General features: G+C 38.9%; 1 protein-coding gene across 2 annotated transcripts in view; it reads right to left on the minus strand.

The window, feature by feature from the left end:
* Positions 1–21967, minus strand: part of LOC131194218 (ubiquitin-conjugating enzyme E2 variant 1) — a 69950-nt gene extending 47983 nt beyond the window's left edge. The window contains exons 1-2 of one of the 2 annotated variants that reach the window (XM_058174962.1): positions 21517–21965; positions 8922–9041 (exon numbers count right to left, since the gene is read on the minus strand). In XM_058174962.1, coding sequence (XP_058030945.1) covers positions 8922–9041; positions 21517–21877 — 481 coding nt within the window. In that variant the 5' untranslated portion in view covers positions 21878–21965. Of the gene's footprint in view, positions 1–8921; positions 9042–21516 lie in introns of both variants that reach the window. The other variant, XM_058174955.1, reaches the window with a different exon arrangement.
* Between the last annotated feature and the right edge of the window lie 335 nt (positions 21968–22302).

Raw genomic sequence — 22302 nt, forward strand, 5'->3', positions numbered from 1 at the left:
ACTGGCTTGATCTTGCTAAGAGTGACAGATGTCTCGCAAACAATGCAACAATTAAAAAAAAAGATTCATTAAATCAATGACTAAATTTAGGTCTGACTAAAGCACATGATTTGTTGAGAAAGCTTACTGTGCAGGAAATAAATCACTGAGCTATTGAGAGGTACTGAGAGCTTATGCACCAAAGACAAATTCTTTGTGGGTCCAATCACACTTGGCCAATAAAGAATTCTATCTATCTTCTATCTAAATGTGATTTTAATTGAATCTGGCCACCCATTATCAAACAAGATGATTAACAATTGCTAGGTTTGTTTCAAGGAGGTTTATCTTAAAAACTTTTAAAAGCACTTATCCTGCCCTTAGTGTGTATATATAGATTATACAGAACCTCTTCCCAATGAAAGCTTGCAAACATCTTTAAGAACAAAGGAGCACTGTGTTCATTTTGAACTATGCAGCAGTGTTTCACCATCGTGGCAATCTGAAGATGAGTGGACTTTAATTTCCAGAATTCCCCAGAGACCATACAGTCCCCTATGACCAGAGGGCTAGAACTCAAGTGATTTCCCCAAGCAGCTGATTTACTCTGTGATCTAGCCCAAGTACTCTATAATAGTACTGAAACTCTTTGCTTTTAAAGACAATTTGTCAGATTTTGATCAGAGAATAGCAACCAGAATAGTCTAAAGGTTTAAGCAGATCACTTGACTCAAAATAGGATTTATTAAACAGCCCTAGCAGGAAAAAAAAGGGAAGGTTACAAAATAAAGCAATGTGGAAAGGAATTGTTTCAGCTTCTGTAAGATACCAGGGTGCCCTTTATCATTTCTGTGTGTGTGTGTGTGAGAGAGAGAGAGAGTTGGTGTGTGTGAATTCTTGAGGTCCAAATTACAGGTGATCATTACGCAGCCATAACAAGCTTGCTTCAAAAGCCATAAATAGCTATCTTCATATTGTAGAATTATTTTGTTATTAAAAATCGGAAAACTAAATAGGACCAGAGATTGGTCAGCAAACACGTTACTTTTAAAATAAAATAAATAGGGGTGTCCAACTTCGGGAACTTTAAGACATGCAGACTTCAACTGCCCATGCTGGGCTGGGAATTCTGGGAGTTGAAGTCCACAAGTCATAAAGTCGCTAAGGTTGGACACCGCTGGACTAGTCATTATGAAACTTAACTCTTCCTAACAGCACAACTCATTCCAGGAAGGAAGCTGGTGTTACTGGAAAGTTCCTTGTAGGCTAACAGATCCATAGCAATGGGTGGATTTTCAAATTTCACTACTCGGAGAAGATATAATTTCCTGCTTTCGCATAATTAATCATCCATTTAGTTTGGTCCTAACACAGCAGTTATTAAGGCTGTAGATTTTTTTTTCATTTTCAGAAATGAAAAAATCCAAACATAGCTTTTGAACAAAAATTTCTCTTCCATTTAGGCTACTTAACTGGGACATAGAAAAGATTATTAGCAAAACTTCAGATCAGGGAAAGAGGCAAGGAGACAAGAGGTTACTTATAGCTATGCGCAGCATTTATTTTATTTTATTTTTTATTTCTTTTTGTCACAACAGTATACACAAACAATTGTCATAGATAAAACAACATATCTTGAAGAATATATATATATATATATGTTTTCTGAGGTTTTCGCGGATGTTTGTATGTAGGTCTTTGGTTATTCGGGTTTTCTCCCGTGTAAAATTGGAAGTATCTTGGCGACGTTTCGACGAAGTCTCATTCGTCATCTTCAGGCTTCAGCTTCCTGCTTCTGGGAGCAATGTGTGATTGCAGCTGTTTCTTCCTTTTTAACTGCTAGTGGGGGTTTGAACTGATTGGGTGGGAGCTTGGCTGTGCTCTGATTGGATGGGGGTTTTTTTGTGCTCTGATTGGCTGGGGGTGTGTCCTGTTTGGGTGGGGGCTTGGTTGTGCTCAGATTAGTCTGAGTTGCAGGGGGATTTGAGCTGGTGAGCTGCACTGCTGCTGTTTGGCTTCGTGTTCGTGGTCGTGCTACATCTTCGTAGTGGGTGTCAGTCTGCTGCATGTATGGATTGGAGGGGTTTGAAATGGCTAATGTTGCAGCTGCGGTCTGGCTTCTGGTCCTTGGTCGTGCTTCCTGATCAGTGTGGGTTTGGGTCTGCTTTCTGGGTGGATGTGTGGTGGTGACATCCTGTGTGGACCTCGTGAGTGTGGGTCTGGTGTCATTCCTCATGTTAGGGACTCGTTTGTCAATAAGGGCGGGTTTCCAAATGGCTGGTAGGCGGGAGGTATCATCTCGTTTGTTCATGCTGTGTGGGCGTTTTTCTATCTCGATGGCTTCTCTGATTATTCTGTTGTTAAAGTGTTCAGTTTTGGCGATAGTTCTGGTCTTTTTAAAGTCAATATTTCTCAATCTAAAATGATTCGGAAGGACAAAGCACAGAATTGTTTTGAGTGCATTGAGTAAAAGTAAAAAAGTAAAAAAAAAAAGAAGTTTAAACATGGGCTCCAAAACCAGGATTGGGGCTCAAGGGAAAGAATTAAATATGCCTGAAAAAGAAGACATATGATATTGGCTGCAAATATGATTTTATCAGAGCAGATTTTTTTCCCCAACTGTAATGCCAAATGCTTCTTTTCTTAGGTTTTGATTTATGGTTTCACGTGTCACTATTTGTCAATGCCTTACATGTAGTTAGGTGATGTAGAAATGGAAAGAGATTACAAAATCTCGGAATCCATTCTAATAAGCTTCCTGCAGAGCAGTTCAGGTAACTATGAAATCCTGCAATCAGTTGTTAGCAAACATAAACAAGAATCAACAGAACCCAGGATTCCAGGAGGCAATTATGACACAATTTGGTTAGATCAAAGTCATATTTTCACCAATTAGTTCTGGGAAGCACACCTGAAGTATAGGGCTCTTGGTTCAGGTTGCCTGCTAATGCTGGTGGAAATGTTTAAGTGCTAAGTTAGAAAACATTCCAGAAGTATGCCAAAGCTACAGTGGTGGGTTGCTGCCAGTTCGGATCAGTTCGGGTGAACTGGTAGTTCTGACAATCAGCTGGCCCCGCCCATCAGCCCCTATCCTATCCTGTCCTATATTCCTTTCTTGCTCAGCTGATTTGCACGGCACAGCTGATTTCTGTGCCTCCGCTGTTCTACTTACTGGGACTGCCTTAGAAGGTAAGCAGCTGAGCTTCAAATTGCTGTATTTTGAACTCTGTGCGCAGGTGCGTTAGGCACTCACGCGCACAGCACGCAATCACTGAACCGGTTGTTAAACCGGTTGCAACCCACCACTGCAAAGCTACCATCAATCTTTGAAGGGAGATAGGAAAATAAAGTTGGGGATCGCTGGAGTTATAGTCCAATTTATTTTGGCAGCACTTGGCTGGGAAAGGTTGCACCCAAAACTGGGAAGAGACAGATGACATGTTTAACTTACAGAACTGGAAATGGTATCAGCTATGTTATCAGGCAGTAGCTAAGTCAGGAATGAGGCCACCACAGTCATAAAAGCTTAGCAGGGGACAAAGTTACAGGAACATACCTTGTTCTAAACAAGGCACCTCCTGCTTTCTAAATCCTCTTCCAGATTAAGCCTCTGCTTTAGTCTCGCCTGCTTGAAACATGTTGCAACTTCATGGGTCTCTAGATAAGCTATCTACAGAGTAGCACATGCTAAATTCTGAAGATGTCACAAATGCTTCACCTTTGCAGGAACAGAAAGAAATGGTGTTGATTGCTGATCTGGCATGGCACATCAGAAAACATCTGAGTACCAAAGGATCTGCACTGTTCTCAAAGGGTAATGCTTGAAATTTGACCAAGTCCTCAACTTATGACCACAACTGAGCCCAAAATTTATTTTAAGGGAGACATTTGTTAAGTGGAATTTTGCCCCATTTTACGACCTCTCTCGCCTCAGTTGTTAAGTGAATCGCTGCAGTTGATAAGTACGTAACCTGGTTGTTAAGTGAACCTGGCTTTCCCATTGACTTTGCTTGTCAGAAGGTCGCAAAAGGTGATCAGAAGATTTTGGGGCACAGCATAAATATGAGCCAGTTGCCAAGCATCTGAATTTTGATCACACGATCATGGGGATACTGGAGAAAAGTCGTAACTATGAAAAATGGTCTTAAGTCGCATTTTTCAGTGCTGTTTTAACTTTGGTCACTAAACAAACTGTTGTAAGTCAAGGACTACCTGTATCAACCCTATATCTTTTTACAATGGAAAATTCAATCTAGCAAGATTTCTAGAAGAACAGTTATCACCAGCTTTCATCCTTACCTCCATCATTCTTCCGCTGCGTAAGTCCTCTACCAAAAGTCCTGACAGACTCCCATTTATGCTCGAAAAAGAATATGAATGGGAGGCAATTTCTCCCACGGATGCTTTCCCTCTCCAAGGATTTGTGTTTCCTAGCGGTCCACTATTCTTGCATGAGTCAAAAAGAAACGGAGACGTGGTCAAGAAACATGCCAAGATGAATAGGAAGCCCTGAATGGGAGTCACAAGCCCTATTTGGAACCAAACACTCCCCAAATGTTTACTGTATGGGGCAAAATAAGTAAGAATCTGAGATACGACTATGTACTTAATGATGAATTTGTGTTTTAAGGTTTTGATGAACAGGATAGATCATAGAAAGAAAAGTGATATGTAACTTTTAGAAAGAGGTGAAAATATATTTGTACTTGAAACCACTTCTTTTGTATCTTTTTTTCTTTTCTATTTTTCTTCAATTTTTTATTTTCTTGCACTTTTTTGCTTTTTTTAAATTTCTTTGATTTTTCTTCTTCTTCCTTACTATGTATTTAGTTTATGTTAGTTTTTATTTTCTTGTTTAGATTTTTTCCTAGTAAAAATTATATAGAAAAAGAATCAAATATTCCCATGAAGATCAGCACAGGATTCGCATTGCCTTTTCTGTAATGCAATATACTTTCTAAGAAGATGGAACTTTTTTTGTCAAAATATTCATACATAGCCACTGACCACAGTAATACATTTATTGTTGTGTACAAATAAGGAAACACTGCTTGAATTTCTCAGGGTTGCATTATGAGAATATGCTATAAAAATTCTAGGGCCTCCTGGAATTAACATTCCAGGATTCATATCAAAATACTAATATACTGCATGCTAGTATCCCAACCTGGTCACCTCCAGATGTGCTAAGATCAAAACTCACCTATGCTGCCTCGGAATTAGACAAGTACAATTCAAAGCAGATGTTCACCTTTGCTCAGCTCTCTGAATGAGTTCCACAAAGGAACATTTCACTCTTCACACAAACTCTCAAACTTTTAAAGTTTTCACAGACCATGAGTCCAAAATTCAGTTCCAAGATAACTTGATTTAAGCTGCAGAACAGAAAAGGAAGCCTTGAGGAATATTATAAGCAAAAGGGGGAGGACTTTGACCCATAAGATATTTTGGATTTCAGCCCTAGGTAATAAGCCAACATTATAGGTCATCAACACCATCCGGAGGCCCATATATTATTCCCCATGCTGATGTTATCCTCGTTACAGTTTATTCAAAACTTTCCCAATCTGGTGCGCTCCAAATATATTGGGACAAGAATTCTTAAAATCTGTTGGAAAAGCTGGAAAAACTATGCTTAACACAGTATTGTTTGGGAATTATGGAGAACGATTTCTCAACCTTCTGGAAGTGACCAGGTTGGGGAGAACTGCTATAGAGAGGCAACAAAGCTATGACAAGCTATAGCACTGGAACAAAAAAAACCTGAACAGATATTGTGCTGTGGGATACTTTACATTAGAAATCAATAGTCCAGCCGTGACAGCAGGAATTTGTAACACTTGATAAGCATGAAAGGTTTCATCCTATTGCCTTTAAGTGTTTCTAGAAAATTGTCTGGCAATTTATCAATTTATAAAAATTGATTCCATGGCTCTTCCTTGTACTAGGCACAGATTCAATATGATAGCTAAACTTTATGCCCCGCTTGAGTTGAAGACTTTGTAATTGAGTGCATGAAGACTTTAATTATATATTTTCTCAAAATCAATGAAGTATTGAAAATAAATGTAGATATAACATTTTATTATAAGAACTGGAACACGCAAACATATCAATTGATCTCTTCCTTAAACTATGGTTCCTCTGAAGCATTTACAATTTATTAATACTTGTACTAGGAAGAAAATATTTACAGTATTAAGCTAAGAAATTCTGGGTATAAATTCACATAATGATACAAAGGATTTTAAGGATTAAAATTGCTCTGAAATTAGAATTCTTCTTACTGAGACTTATGGATAATGAATTTGAAAATAAATTGTGGTAAATTAATACCGTATATGGTATCTGCACAAAGATTCTTTTATGTACAACAATGAAAAAATAATAAAATTCCCACGGTACAGGAATGAATTGTGAAAATGTTAGAATCTGCAAAAATGGAAAACTGATCTGTTTGTTCAGAGAAAAAATAATACAAACTTTTTTTTTGAAAAAGTGGCAAAAGGTTATAAGGACTTTTTGCTGAAAGAAGAAAAAAATCACTAAGTAAAGAGGCAAAAAGAGTTGGAAAATACCTACAAAGGAAAAGGGACAATAAGAATGTCATTATCTGTTGAAAAGAAGCTCAGATATAATCTGTACATTTCTTAAATTTGGTCTTTTCCTTTTTCCTTTTCTAATTTTTTTTCCTATAAGAAAAATGTCAGTATATATTTAAAATGGTAATTTCTCTTTCCTGCTTCCCACACTATACTAGCAGGTATTCACATTTTTAAAACTATGCATGTTTAATTTAGCAATCATTTGCACGTCTGAGCAATTAAGTAATTTATAAGTCCTTTAACATGTGAGTCAGTGGTGGGATTCAAATTGTTTTACTACCAGTTCTGTGGGCGTGGCTTGGTGGGCGTGGTATGGATTGGTGGGCATGGCAGGGGAAGGATACTGGAAAATCTCCATTCCCTCCCCAATCCAGGGGAAGGCTACTGTAAAAGCCCCATTTCCTCCCAATCAACTGGGACTCGGGAGACAGAATAGATGGGGCGGGGCAGTCAGAGGTGGTATTTACCAGTTCTCCGAACTACTGAAAATTTCCGCTACCGGTTCTACAGAACTGGTCAGAACCTGCTGAATACCACCTTTGATGTGAGTTCCAAAACTCATCTCAACAAAAATACTGTTTTTATTGTTTATGTTTGAGTTAGACAGCGAATCGGATGATCTAAAGGACCACTTTAAGCCAGACAAGACCAGATACCAAGTGCTGCTCTTAGGTGACTTGATTTGAGATGGACTGCATGTATATAAGCAAATGATTTGCCACAGCCTTGAGCTGGTGTGACATTTCCCTGAAAATAACAGTTCCATCTTGGATGACAACATTATAACCAATAGTTTGGTCAGATAGAACAGAAATAAAGTAATGATAAACCAAGTCTGTAAAGCATTCAGATATAGAAGTTTTATATTTTAATATAAAGCAAGGTTTTTTTTTTCATATTTCCTTGTTCAACTTATTCAACTTTAAGATATATAAATAGTTATAGTTAAATAGTTAAAATAAAGTTAAATAAAAATCAGATCACAGAAGACTAGACTTTCTTAAACTTGCATATCCTTCTCAAGGCTACTCTTGGCTTTGGCAAATTATAACTTGGAAGAAGCTTCTGGTCAATTTTAAAGCAAACTGCATTATTTTTGTTTTTTGATAAGAGTTGTGTTGCTTCTATAGTACAAAGTTCTTAGTTGGAGCAAATCTAGATCTCCTTGCCTAGGTCAATGGAACAACCCATTTATCTTCACCTTAGTTTCAGGCTAAAGAGAAAGGCCGAGGCACCCTTTGAATTCCATTCAAAAGGAAAAAAATAATCCACTTTGAGTAACAAATAGACTTGAGATCCCAACTTACATACAAACATTTATGAGCAGTTGCCAGTGATTGTAAGATATTTAAAAAGATTAAATTACTGTTGTGCCTGGTCCTCCTCAGCCAGCCCCTCCCGGGCCTGTTATCAGGCTCCAAGTCTGATAATGAAGATGAACGGCCTGTCATGCCTCCAGCCCCCGGCCCTGGCCCCATGCCCAGAGAGGAGTCAAGGAGTGAAAACAGAAACCCAATACAGCTCACTCATACAGTGTGTGTTCCTTGATGCAGCAGTCAGAGCAGGAAGTCAGCCAAGTGGTGCAATTACCCGGACCTGCTCCCTCTGACCCCTCCCTTTCCCAGATGCCGATAGTAGAGAGAGCTGAAAACAATTCAGAGTGGGAGGATCCTCGCTTCCGGAGATCTGAGAGGCGATGCCAGCAGAAGGAAGGGTGGGGCAGGCCTGGATAAATACTGAGTCATGGAGCCACACCCCACAGCTTATATAAAGGACCTGCTTTTGGCATTCCAACCTTGAGTCAAGCAAAGTCTCATCTAGTTTGCTGAAGTCACAACTTGGACTCCTGCCTGCCCTGAGAAATCTCGAAGGAATTTGGCAAAGCTGCACAGGCTTCGTTGCCACGTTTGATACGGACTTCCTTGATCCGGTTGTCGGAGGGGGAGGGGGACACGACAATTACTCTGAAGAAATTATTGAAGGGTATGGAATAAATACTGTATATTAGATGAGCAAATCTTCATCTTCCATTTTTTATTTCTATATGTAGGACAACACACATAGCTTTAATGAGTCATTTCTCTTAGAAATACTCTGGGGGCAAAATCCAATGTCCTGGATCATATTGCTTTTACTTTATGTTTTTAACTATTGTGCCTTTTCTAATTAGGGCACTTTTGATTAAGTTTTTATTCATTTTTACCTTGCTGCTTATGTCAAGAGAAAGGAAACAGCATAAATACAAGCACAATTCAGAATATAAATTGATAAAAGAATAGCATAAATAAAAGCATATAAATTACTCTCCAACCTGCATAAAAACTAATGCATACTTACATATACCAACAATAATTGAGAAGGCATGCTCCAGTCTCAGGCAAAAGAGAAGTCTGTAGAAGTTGAAAGACATCAAGGAGAAACATAAGATGACACTAATCCATTCCTGGAGCCTTTTCCCTGTTTTTTAAAAAAAAAGATAATTTAAAGCATGGTGCTTTTTGCTCTGCTCGTATTAACACATTAACCAATGCTTAATATGAAAGTCTTGGAGGAATAGATAACAGGTAGTCCTCAATACAAGCCATGAGGATTGCTAAGGGAGGCAAGACCACAATCACTTTGCTTATTCACCTTTGTCTCCTCGATGGCTACATGGCTTAGGCCTGCCCTCCTTGCTTGTGAGCTACAGAGTTCTTCCAAAGGTAAGTATGTGATAGGTGAGAGGGGCTGGGAGGGTGTGCGACCCAGTTCAGTGGGGAGCAGGTCCAAGGCCTGTGGGGAGCCAGTGAAGAGGGCAGGTAGGGGAGATAGGATAAGCAGGGGACCTATCCTATAGAGTACTAAAGTGACTGCCAACTTTGAAACTAAATGATATGTAGCATTGGGGGGGAATCTGTCATAGGGTCTCTTGGTTGCTAAATGACCAATTGTACATCAAGGATTAACTGTACACCGCTTCTCTCGCTGGCCTAAAACATTTCCCGCTGGCTGCTTAAGAAGAGATGAGCGAGACTTCGCCCTAATTTCTGGTAGAAGGAGCTGGCAGGCACTTTTGCAAGTAAGGTATCTGCCATTAAGAGTTGTAGATGATAGATAAAATTTGTCCTCTTAGTATTTTATTTCTGAAACAGCCCATTTTGGATTTACCCTGTTTCCCCGAAAATAAGACCTCCCCTGATAATAAGCCCAATCGGGCTTTTGAGCGCATGCGCTAAAATAAGCCCCCCTGAAAATAAGTCCTCCCCGAAAATATTTAAACGCATGTGTAGCCAGTCCCCGCCATTTCCTCTGGTTTCCTCCACGTACCCCAAAATAATAAGACCTCTCTGAAAATAAGGCCAAGCGCTTATTTTGGGATTCAAAAAAATATGACAGGATCTTATTTTCGGGAAAACACAGTATATGAATATTTTATTGCATCCATATTTGAAATATTATACTTGGCACATTATGTTTTACTTGAATAGTTGAAAAATACCCATTTTTTAAAGTTGGGTTAAAGAAATGGAGAAATTCAATTTGGCTTCCCTGTGATCAAAATATTTTATCGAGCACTCCCGTAATTCTGAATTTTCCTTGCATAGTGGCAGGGAAACTATAAAAAGACAACAACTCCAGCAAGCATAAATGCTAACCTTATCCCAGGGACAGGTACACACAGTTCTTCTGCCTACATCCTGCAGTATGTTGACTATGTTGTCTCAAATGGAAAAAGGAAATTCAAAAGTAGTGTTTTTGTAGAAGCAGGTTTTGGAACCCACATAGCTCTCGTATATAAGACAAAGCATAGATTATTAGCTTGACAATATGTTTTTTACAGTATATGTGAAATTATTATTATTATTCTAATTTAGTATTCATGACATCAAAGTTAACATTCTGCAGCGAAGCAATCACATCCTAAACAGAAGACTTTAAATGTTAAAGTCCACAAGGAACAATTAAGATGTTCAAAACATCAGGGCACTTACATTTTACCTCCCAAAGGAAACTATGCTCAATCTCCTTGTGAAAGTAACCCTGCCATTTCAAGTCAAAAACTAGTTAGGTACATATTAAGCAAGCATTGATTAAGCTATAATTTACTGAATAAATCAACAGGGCTTCCATAAAAACACTGCCATACATCATGATTTAAAATGCACAATGAACACAGTCATATAACATCCTAAACCAGAATCAATTAAATCATTTACATCTTAATGTGAAACCAAAGTTTCAGAATTGTTTATATATAAGAATGAAGGAAGAATGAAGTTAACTGGAAAGTGCCTAGATTAACATACTTCATAGCTAGTAACATGATTTGATTTTTTTGTTAGCAAATTGTGGAAACGTAGCCACTGGTGTACGCAACCCATTATGACTTAGCACAAGTTTTATACACCAGTAGTTTTGAATATAGCTAATCAAACTGTGGCTTGCTGTTTTGTCTGAATCTAGTTAGTGGGTGCTTATAGCATTCAAAGAACCCCTGTTAAAAAAGAAGTTTGTAAATAATATTTTGATCTACCAAACTATCAGAAATGTGATAAATTTCCTATTTCTAATTGCCATGGATGAGATTTTTCAATCTTTCAAAAAAACACAGCTCAGGATTACATTATTATATTCTGTTTAGTGGTTCAGATATCACATGGGCCAATTAAGTACATCTTAGATATCCCAAAGCTGAAAAAATACCAGATCAAGCAAGAAGGCTCGTATGAGTTCTCGTTTGCAAATAAAAACTGAAAGGCAAAGTATTAACACTTCAAGTTTAAGGATTTAAGTTCTTCTCATAAACAACTCCAACTCTTAATTCATATATAAACTGTTCAAATAGATACATTTAAGCATCAGCTATTGGGGTAGCTGGATATGATATGTTATCAATTGTTTATTGCTTTGGCCTTTCAGACCAAAGAAGTCCCAACCACAGATAAAAAAACATTCTGACTTATATCGTGTTTCCCCAAAAATAAGATCCTGTCTTATATTTTTTGAACCCTGATATAAGCACTTGACCTCATTTTCGGGGAGGTCTTATTATTTTGGGATGCGTGGAGGAAACCAGAGGAAATGGTGGGGACCAGCTGCGCATGCATTTAAATATTTTCAGGGAGGGTTTATTTTTTGGGGGGGGCTTATTTTAGTGCATGTACCCAAAAGACCGATTGGGCTTATTATCAGGGGATGTCTTATTTTCGGGGAAACAAGGTATTAATACTTGTAAGCTAAGTTACTACAACAATTAATGACCTCCAGGAATTTTTGCTGAAAGAAGCAACAATAGTTTGTAGCTAAAAAAGTTGCAATCCCCTTGCCTTGAAGGATTTAACTCATTGGCAGTATGTCAAATACATTCACAATTACTTTGTGATGGAAGACAGACTTTTTTCCCCCACTGATACAATACGAAAAAATGATTATAGTTGCTACTCCAATAGCATTACCGCCAAGTCCCTACACAAAAAATGTTTTTGAACCATGTACCTAAAACTTCTTTTCATCCTGACAAATTAAAAATCAAGACCACTTTTCATCAATTTGAGTGACATGGAGCCAACTGAACCCAATTAGATTAATGCATTCCGAGTAAGAAATGGCAAATTAGAGATGTCCGAAGGACAGAGATGACACCGCAGCCAGAACAGACCACTGATGAGCCTGGTGTAATGGACCCATTGTTAGAAGCAAAGGGAAGGAATAAAAAATTGATTTTTTTTTCCTTTTTACCCTTTAATTCAGTCTGAATGGAGCAGAGTGTTTACTGGATGGATTTCAGTTTGTATTATGTTTTTATTTAAAATTAAAAGCATTAAGGAGAAGAACACATTACATAAAAAGAAATATAGCAGCACGTTTGCTGTCAATTGACTTGGGATATATCTGTCAGTGCACCAAATATTTTTTTCATCCATAAATCAGACAAGATTATACAGGTTGCAAGGACAGCAGATACAATTGACACAATTCTGATAGCAGACGTACTATACGGGATAAAGAGAAGTTAGAAAACCTATTTATTTATTTAATATCCTAGCTTTATTATTTTTATATACCAGTAAGTAACTCAAAGCAGCAATGTATCTAATACACCACACTTCCTTCTATTTTCCCCACAACAAGAGCCCTGTGAGGTAGGCTGGGCTGAGAAATAGTGACTGGCCCAAGGTCACCTGGCTGACTTAGTGCCTTAAGGTGGGACTACAACTCACGCCCTCCTGATTTCTAACCTGGTGCCTTAATCACTGGACCAAACTAGCCCTTTTAAATATAACTGTATGCTTAATAAAATGCTAATTTTAGGCCCAACACAGTCCAAAGAAAAGCCTGACCTTGTGGGCACTTCCTGCAGAAATGACAAATTAAATAGCATTTGGGGGTAATTAGAAATTGCCAATCTATTACAATGCGTTTACATTATTTATGATGAGATCATACTTTGGGAGTTGTATGGATTTTCTAAAGGGATGCTGTTAAGAATACGAAACAGTACAGAAGGCAGCAGTTATATTGACCAAGCTGCTAGAAACACTGTTTCTCAATCTTAATAATTTTAAGATAAGAGGTCTGCAATTTCCAGAATTCCCCAGCCAACTGGAGAGGAATGATCTAGAACTAAGTTTTGTATGTGGAAAGATTACATTTTGGATTCAGATATTTTTAAAAAATACTAATAAAATAGGACATGACAAACGCATATGATATATGGTATGGGGAAAGTAACTCAATATTTCCTCCTTGGAATTCCTGGTGCTGAGTTTGGTTGTTTCCTTGCAGACATTTCATTACCTAATTGGTGGGAGTATTGTTTTCTTTATGATAATCAAAAAGCTAAAAAAAACCCAAAAGGACCAGAATACTTCCCCATTAGCAATCAACACCCAAACAGGGACTACTAACACCAGACCTACAATCAAGCAGTAAACAATATCCCAGTGAAGGAACTACCACCTCAGACAATCAAACAGTAAATAGTTTAATCAAGGAACTACCAAGAAGAAAACAATACTCCCATCAACTCTGATATGACAAGCCACTGTATATAAACAGAGAGCAAATCCAACTCCCTTCTAGCACTGAAGATGTTGTGTAATGAAATGTTTGCAAGAAAACAACCAAGGACAGAGAGTACCAAAGACTCCACAGCAGAACGCTGAACTACAAATAGTTTATTCTGATAGTACCAGTATTTCTCTTTCACACTGTAATGTTAGAACCTGAAGAATTGCCAATGAAGCTAATGGTAGTTTAGAGCTGTTAAAATGAAATATATTTCAAACCTCCCAAAATGTCCCACTGCCAATGATTCCTTCACACATCTGTCTTTGGCTTTGCAAGAGGCCAAGCAGCAATAAGAGGAGATTTGACACATGATCATTGTTATGTGAAGCCTTAAGTAAGAGAACAAAAACTCTTTGTATAAAAAACAAAAATGTTCCAGTAGATATTTTTGACAAAGCAGTTTAGTGAATCTTCAAATAACTGTAAAATGTGTTATCTTTTTAATCAGAGCTGTTTGTGGAGCAATCAAAAACACTAGACATGCCACTGTAGCTTCTCAACCTAGCACTTTCTGTATCTGTTAAGACTATCACTCCTATAATCTTAAACTTACCGGGACAATGCTGGATTATGGAATTGAATTTTAAACTTTTTAATGCCAAATTGATATGAATGGCTTTGTTAAGAGTTAAGTATGTGACTGGGCAGCTCTGCAATATTTTATGACTAGCCATGTGGCCAATACATCAAACAGCTTCCATGGTGTTTCCAAACTGAATAAACTGCAAACAGATAAGGTTATCTTATATGGTACACTGGAATTAAGTTCAAAATTGAAATATTGCTTCTTAGACACAGAACAATTACCAGTTAAGATAAGCAACCAATAAACTAGATTAAATCAAGCAGTTCAGCTGATACTTTGCATGTATACGCCTCATTCATTGGTACCTAGGATGACTGGGGTGTTACCTTTCAAAGCAGAGAGAAAAGTGACTCAAAAACCACACATGCACACATTGAAACTGTAGCCACAAAAGTAAACACATGCTATATCCTGAATGAAGGAGACAGCCAACATTTTTATAGTATTAGGTGTCAGGTCAAGCGTCAAATGAAAAGACTTAAGATCTAAGGGCTATATTTTACAATCCATTGTTACAGTATTTGTAGTACAAGATTCATAATCCTTGCTTGATTTCAATCCAAGCCACCATTCTGATCTTTGTTTTTGGCTTTCTATTTTTAAACTCTGTACAGAACAGAAAAGGCTATTTCTTAAGTTTTCCAGATTTCTCTATTACATGCCTGCCAAACCTTCATTATCTTAAAATGTTTATTCAAGCCCTTGAAAAGGATAAAAGGAAGAGATCAACCTTTGAATGGATGTAAGCAGAATTTTGAGCATGCATGTTTATTATTATTGTTATTAGCTACTACTAGTCCACTATATATTATGCCACTTATTGATAGCACCTCAAAAGGTTAATTTTTCTGATCCAGTCATATAATCTGAATCAAGGACAACTCTGGACAATGTCACCCCAGAGATTTACCCTGCTTCTACTTTAGCCTTCTTCAAACAGGTGGCACTTAAAACATGGCACTTATCCCAGACACTGAGTTAGATTGGATGGATGGCTCCTTGTGTGAATGATATATGATTGAGACGTTGGTTTGATGCTTTTTGAGTGTTTACTATTTTTTTCCTTTATTGTTGTTACTTTGTTTTTAATATTGTGTTTTAATTAGAGTTGCTGTGGAATTGGATGACCTAGATTTTCCATATCTCAATTTCAACTATTACTTTATATAGACTGGCCCTATTGAGGACTGTAATTCAAAACATCTGGAGGATGTTCACACCAATTAATGATCATTCATTAGATTTTTATCATTTTTTTTATTGAAAAAATTTTACAAGATTTTTTCCCCCATACATCCCCCCCAACTCTAATCCTTCCCCTCTCTCCTCCCGCCATCCCTTCCCCCCCCCCCCGACTTCCCAGAGCAAATACAGGGTATTGTATCTAACAATCATAAACTAACTGCCGCCAGTTACCTCCCATTGTCCGGTGCGTCCAGTGCACTCTCACAGGGAGGGCCTCCTTAGGGTACCGTCAGCCAACCAATGTCGACTGGCGACTCCCAGGGGAAGAGCATTCTCTGTGGGGGCCCGGGTCTGTGGAATGAGTTGCCGGTGGGACTCCGTCTTCTCCCTGATCTTAGGACCTTTAAACGCGAGCTCAAGACTTTCTTTTTTCACCAAGCGGGGCTGGCCTGATTGATTTATTGATTTTAATATTTGGGGATTTTAGCGGGTTTCTTAACAGGGGTTTTTATCTTTTGTATTTTTTACCTAATAGTTTTAAGTATACAGCAGTTTAATTAATTTTTAATTTTGTTATGGTATTTTAAATGGTTTTTGGATTATTGTTGTTTTACTTGCTGTACACTGCCCTGAGTCTTCAGAGAAGGGCGGTATAAAAATGTGAATAAATAAATAAATAAATAAAATATGCTAATTAACATAAACTCCCATCCCTCTTCTTGAACCTCAACTCCCCTTTTTCATAAAAAAAGAAGAAAAAGAAAAATATTAATACTAATACAATTACCTTCTATTCATTTAAAAGCTATTTAGTATTTTGTTATTCCAATCTCCATTATATATATCTTTCAAAAATAATCTTTCAAATATGGTGATAATTCTACCTTCTCATCTAAGTCCATTAAATTTAAAGTCCAATCTTCTGTAATAAACAATATCCCATCTTCCAATGTTGTAATATCAAAAATTATTCCTCAGTATACCTTACAATCCATCGTATTTATATATCCATCATACATAATAATAAACATCATCTTTCCTTATATAAATTTAACATTTACCTCATATTCTTCCCCATATTCCCTATACCATAACTTTCTAAACAATTTACACCCCATTTATCATACAATCCATAACTTCTTTCTACTTTTTATATTCAGAAATATCGCTTATAATTTATCCTATCCCATGAAAGGAAAGTCTTTTCATTTGAAAATATTACTTCTTTATTCCTTGCTGTTTACGTTTAGTAGTTACAATCATACTTTGATCCTTCCCTACGGCTTTCTGTGTTTCTTCTCCCAAATTTACAGCCCCAATTTTAGGTTGTATTTGCTTTGCTTCCTTTTCCCCTTTTTTAAGCATTCCCACCTCTCCTTTCATCTTAACTTCTAACAATGGCAAACTTCCAACCTTCAATACTTTAATATAAAAATCTCTTGCTTTAAAAACTGTATTAAGACAATATCTCCCTCCCTTATAGTTTACTGTTAATCCAGCTGGTACATTCCATCTGTACTGTATCTGAAGATTTCTAAGCTGATCAACCAAAAAAGCATATTCTTTTCTATTTCTTAACTTTTTAGGAGGAATTTCTTTCAATACCAATACCTCTTGTCCCAATATTTGAATTTTATTTTTATAAGAAACTTGTGAAATTTCATTCCTAATCTTCCTGGATGTAAAATAAATTACTACATCTCTTGATAAATGTCTCTGCTTTGCAACCCATGAATTAACACGGTAAATTTTTTCAATTTGGATTTCAAAGTCCACTGGTTTCTGTCCAATCAGCTGTGCAAAAGCATCTGCAAAGATCTTTTTTAAGTCCTCTCGTTTATTTTCTTTCAACCTCTTACTCTCAATGCAAATTCCATAACTCTGTATTGCAATAGAACCCACTCTTCTTCTGCTCTCTCCGTCTTTTATTTTTTAAGTCCAAATTAAGTTGATTAATTTCTTCAACTCTATCATCCAACTGCTTTATATTCTCTGCCTTGGTCTGAAACACCTCTATTTTGCTTTTTAAGTTCGAATTAACTTGATCCATCTCTTCTACTTTTTCACCCAATTGTTTTGTGTATTCAACCAGAGTCTTAAATGCTGCCAGCACTTCTTCTCTTATCTCTTCATCCTCAGCTGCAACAAAGTCTTTAATTTTCAATATTTTCTCCTCAATTTCCTTAATTTTTTTATCCCGAACAGAGATTTGAGCTTTCAGAAATTCCTTCAGCTCCTCTTGTAATTCATATAGTTGAACTAACGGCGCTCCAACTTCCTTGAAAACAGCAGGCTGTATTTTTACAAAAGCCAGCTTACTTTAATTTTATAATTTGAAAAAAGGCAAAGTCTTTCCATAAACACAGTATTTAAAATAATTTAGGTCAGTTGTATAATCCTTCCAGCTTTCGCTTTATATTTTCTTCATATAAGCGTAAATCCAGCAAGTTTAAGCAAAGTTATAAACTGTAACGGTGTTAATAAACACCTCTTTGACTTTCACTTTCACGCCCATTATACTCAGACGCCATTTCCTTTCTTCTCAAACGGAATCCACACACAGGGTTGAGGTCTGGTACTTACATCTACCTTGCCTTGCCTCCTGATATTGCTCTGTCTGGTTAAGTCAAAAATCCATTTAAACTCAATATTGATCACAGATGTGGTCGTTTTGCTCTGCCAAAAAAGACAGAGGAGTCCTAGATCTGGAGCTCTTCGGGTTCCCAAGGGAGCTCTCCCCTTCAAGCCTCCAGGATCATTCCTAGTGCTTTAGGGGGAGCTTTACCTCCACCCGATGGCTCACCTTTCCCTCTTCACCCGAGGGAAAGGTTTCCAAGCCGCTAGACAGCTGATTTTTGCTGTCTTAGCGGCTTTATATGATCCAGGGCTGGCGGTCTAAAAAGACTGTCCTCAACAACCAGCGGAGCCACAGGAAGTCAGATTTTTATCATTTTTTTGTTAACGCAAGGTGACATATATACCAGAGGTGGGTTTCAGCAGGTTCTGATCAGTTCTGGAGAACCGGTAGTGGAAATTTTGAGTAGTTCGGAGAACCGGTGGTAAAAATTCTGACTGGCCCCACCCCCATCTATTCTCTGCCTCCCAATTCCCAGCTGATTGGGAGGAAATGGGGATTTTGCAGTAACCTTCCCCCGGAGCGGGGTGGGAATGGAGATTTTACAGTATCCTTTCCCTGCTACACCCACCAAGCCATGTCCACAGAACAGGTAGTAAAAAAATTTGAAACCCACCACTGGTATATACAACTACCTCCTAATTTCCTCACATCAACTCTGTGAGGTGGCTGGGCTGAGAAAAATTGACTGCCACAAAGTCATCCAGTTGGCTTTCATGTCTGAAGCATCACTAGAATCTAATTACACATTAGTTTAATTGCACATTAAACTGGCTAACTAAACTGGATCTGAAAGTGATAAGAATTTTCCAACAGAATCAACACTCAGGTTTATGAGAAAAAATATCCAGTCAGGTGCAATGATTATGGTCAGATTATTTATCAAATTGCATATATAGTCCACCTTTCCTTAAGACAGTAGAGTTATGAATGTTCAGATAAATAAAACATTTTATTCATTTATTCAGAAATTTTATAAACACCACTTTAGGAACTTGCAAAAATGTTCAGATTCTACTGCTTTGTGGTCTTTAAAAAAGGCAACCCGGTTGCTATATTCATAAGGATTTAAAAAGATGAGAAGGCCAAACTGACTAAGAAAGCCGAACTAAAAATACTACTTTAGTCTGTACCCAGTGATGAGCAGTTCCACTTAAATATATATCCCAAACACATACAGCCAAAAGGCCTTTCTTTAATTTTAAGCTCTGTTTGAGCACATCCCCAATCTATTTTTTATTTCATTCCCTCAACCAGAACTTCCATTGCCTTTTTGTTTCAACAAGGAAATGATTAAGATTGTTGTGCTGACAGAATTTTAAAACAGTAATGTTTCAGAAGAAAAACTACCCATGTCCTCCTGTTTTTCTCATGCTAAACCGATACCAAGTATGTATGATGTATTTTATATAACCCAGAAGAATTATACAAAAGAGCCAGTTGGCCTAATGGTGGTGGTTTAAAACAAGAATGTTTTAAGAGATGCTGGTTTAAAACAAGAAAATAGCATAAAAATAGTTCAATGATTTTGAGCTATTTTCTTTCAACCTTAGAAAGAAGATACCAGCAAATCACTTTCAAAATTCTATCTGTCCAGGTAGTCATCAGGAGTCAAAATAGTAATAAATAACATCACACAGTATATACAGCACAGATTATAGTATCAATTTCTGCCACAATCATTAAGGAAAATTTTTTTGGGACAGGAGAAGGAAGAAAAATGTACTTTATTTACTTAAGAGATTCCCCCTCCCCTTTTCTACTCATCACGTCTGCTTCTTGGAGACTGCCTAGACAAATCCCTGTAGTTTGCTTGGCAAGGTTTTTCGGAAGCGGTTTGGCATTGTTTCCTTTCTAGGTTTGAACAAGATTAACCCAAGGTCACCCAGCTGGCTTTGTGCCTAAGGTGGAGCTAGAACTCACCATCTCCTGGTTTCTAGCCTGATGCCTTAACTGCTCACCAAAAGAGATTGAGTTACTCAATTAACCTTGAAAGCCATAATCTACTATGCAAAGGTTAGAGTTGAATAAAAATTGCATTATATTTGAATATAAATACTTATCATTTGAATATAAATGTTATAAAGTCTGAATACAATTTGTAGCTTTCTGTAACCAACAAAAGCTGTTTGAAATAAAGCCAATACTCTACAACAGGGGTTTCAAATTCGCGGCCCATGGACTGGATGCGTCATGCGCTGGCCATGCCCACCCCTAGTTTAGGGATGAGGCAAAGTCACATGTGATGTGACTTTGACACCCTGCTCTACAAATGATAACGCCTTAGATTTTGGACAAACCTTCAAAGAATCTACAAACAAAAACAGAGTGTCTTCCATGACAACCATCCCATAACATATAGCATGTCCTGATGTACACTAGGCTATGATTTCCAAATAAACCCCAACTGATGTCAAACTACGACAATCATAAGAGGATATCATAAAGTAGTGTTCGCTTTTCCATTAGCAAGGTGGATGAATCTATAGGACATGGCTATTTTGCTAGAAAAGTCATTTTGCAAATTTGAGCACCTACACTACTGATTATACTGCTTTAGGTCTGTAATGAGTGAAAATTTCCTTAAAGAGTTTTTGACTCTTAGTCAAATCATGAAGTTTTCTTCAAAAAAGCATGAAGGCAGACTTCCACTTTAATCTTGTGGTTTTTGACTACTCTCTTGAAATTTCACGCCATTTCCATTCCAGGTAGTAACAGGGCCCAACCCTACTTAATGTTCTACTTAGTACATTCATAACGGGGAAACTCAGGGTGCATTAAGCATACCTCTAAATAGGAAGCTGAAGACAACCATGCTCCTCCATGTATTTTAACATGAATTTTCTGATTTTATAAGGACAATCTTAGGTGCACACCCGTTACTGATTACAAAAAATAATACTACTATCTGTACATCCTTAAACCAAATATCTGAACGGGTTAAAACAAGAAGACACCAACTGTAGATGAGGCCCAGACCTTATTTTATGTCCCATACCGTCTCTCATCTCTTTTAGAGACTGGATTCAGTGCTTCGCCCACGGTGGTAGACAGCTTGCAGCTAAAAGGCAGCCTTAACCGAATTAGAAAGATCCCACACTTCAGATTTACTAAATCTGATCCGGAAACGTGGAAGGGGATCCTAACATATCCGTCATCAGCTACTCAAGCGCCACTTTAAAAAAAAAAAGCATGGGAAGAAGCCAACCTGCCCGTCGCACCGCTTTAAAACCTAACCCCAACTTGCAGGTTCAGACGGGCCACCCTAGAAGGCTTTTATTCCGGCGATCTGCCCGGGCAACGTGCTTTAAGGAGCCGCTCAAGTGCGCAATAATCCCGGGAGAGGCAGAAAAGGATGAGCGAGATGGAGGAACCGGGCCCCTTTTCGTTACAATCCGGCATCATAATCCAGAGCCCGCCGGGACGGGCAAGAGACCCTTTTAAAGTCTCCCCCGAAATCCCGCATCTCTCCTTACCGGGGGAATACAGTTCAGCCAGCTCCCGGGCTCCAGCGTGCTGGGCTCCCCACCGGGGACAGGAGTCTTCGGCGGCGGTGGCTGCTATTGCTGTTTCTTCTTCTTCCTGGGCAGTTGACGCAGCGGCCTCCGCCTCGGACGACGCCCTGGCCGGTTCGGAGCCGGCTCCAGCCGTCCGGAGCGGGGCGCACTCGGGCATAGTTCCGGCGCGGCCTCGCTCCCCTTCTTCGTCGGGCGGCTCTCGGGGAGCAGCCTCCCCCTGGAGCTCCGGCCCGGCCGCTCGCGCCCCAAGGCCAGGGGAGCCGCCTGCCGCCCGCCCGCAGGGCAGGGACGAGGGCGGCGGCGGCGGCGAGAGTAACATCTCAACGCAACCCGCCCCGCGGCCAGCCAGCCGGCACTCGCCCCTCGCCGCCCCTCCGTCAGGGCGAACGAGGCGTCAGGAAGAGTCACGCCCCTTCGGCAAGGAGCCGGCCAATCCGCGCACACTCGCCTCAGCCAATAGCGTCCCGGCCTTACTGAGGCGAACGCCCGAACTGTAGCCCATCGGCTCCGCCCACTTGGCTGGCGCGGGTACAAGAGGGGGAGCGCCTGCTCCGTTTTTCCGCGACGCTGAGCGGCTCACGTAGGACTCCGGGCTCGGCTGTGGGGCTCCGTGTGGGCTGTTCGTGCTCGGCGGCGAGCCCGTTACACCCTAGGCGTCTGCCGGGCTTCAGGGCGAGGCCGTGGCAAAGGCGGGATGGAAAAATCTGAAGGCGTTGCCCGGATAGCCGTGCCTTCCATTTCGTT

Source organism: Ahaetulla prasina, chromosome 3, assembly GCF_028640845.1.
Source record: "Ahaetulla prasina isolate Xishuangbanna chromosome 3, ASM2864084v1, whole genome shotgun sequence".
NCBI classification, from domain to species: Eukaryota; Metazoa; Chordata; class Lepidosauria; order Squamata; family Colubridae; genus Ahaetulla; species Ahaetulla prasina.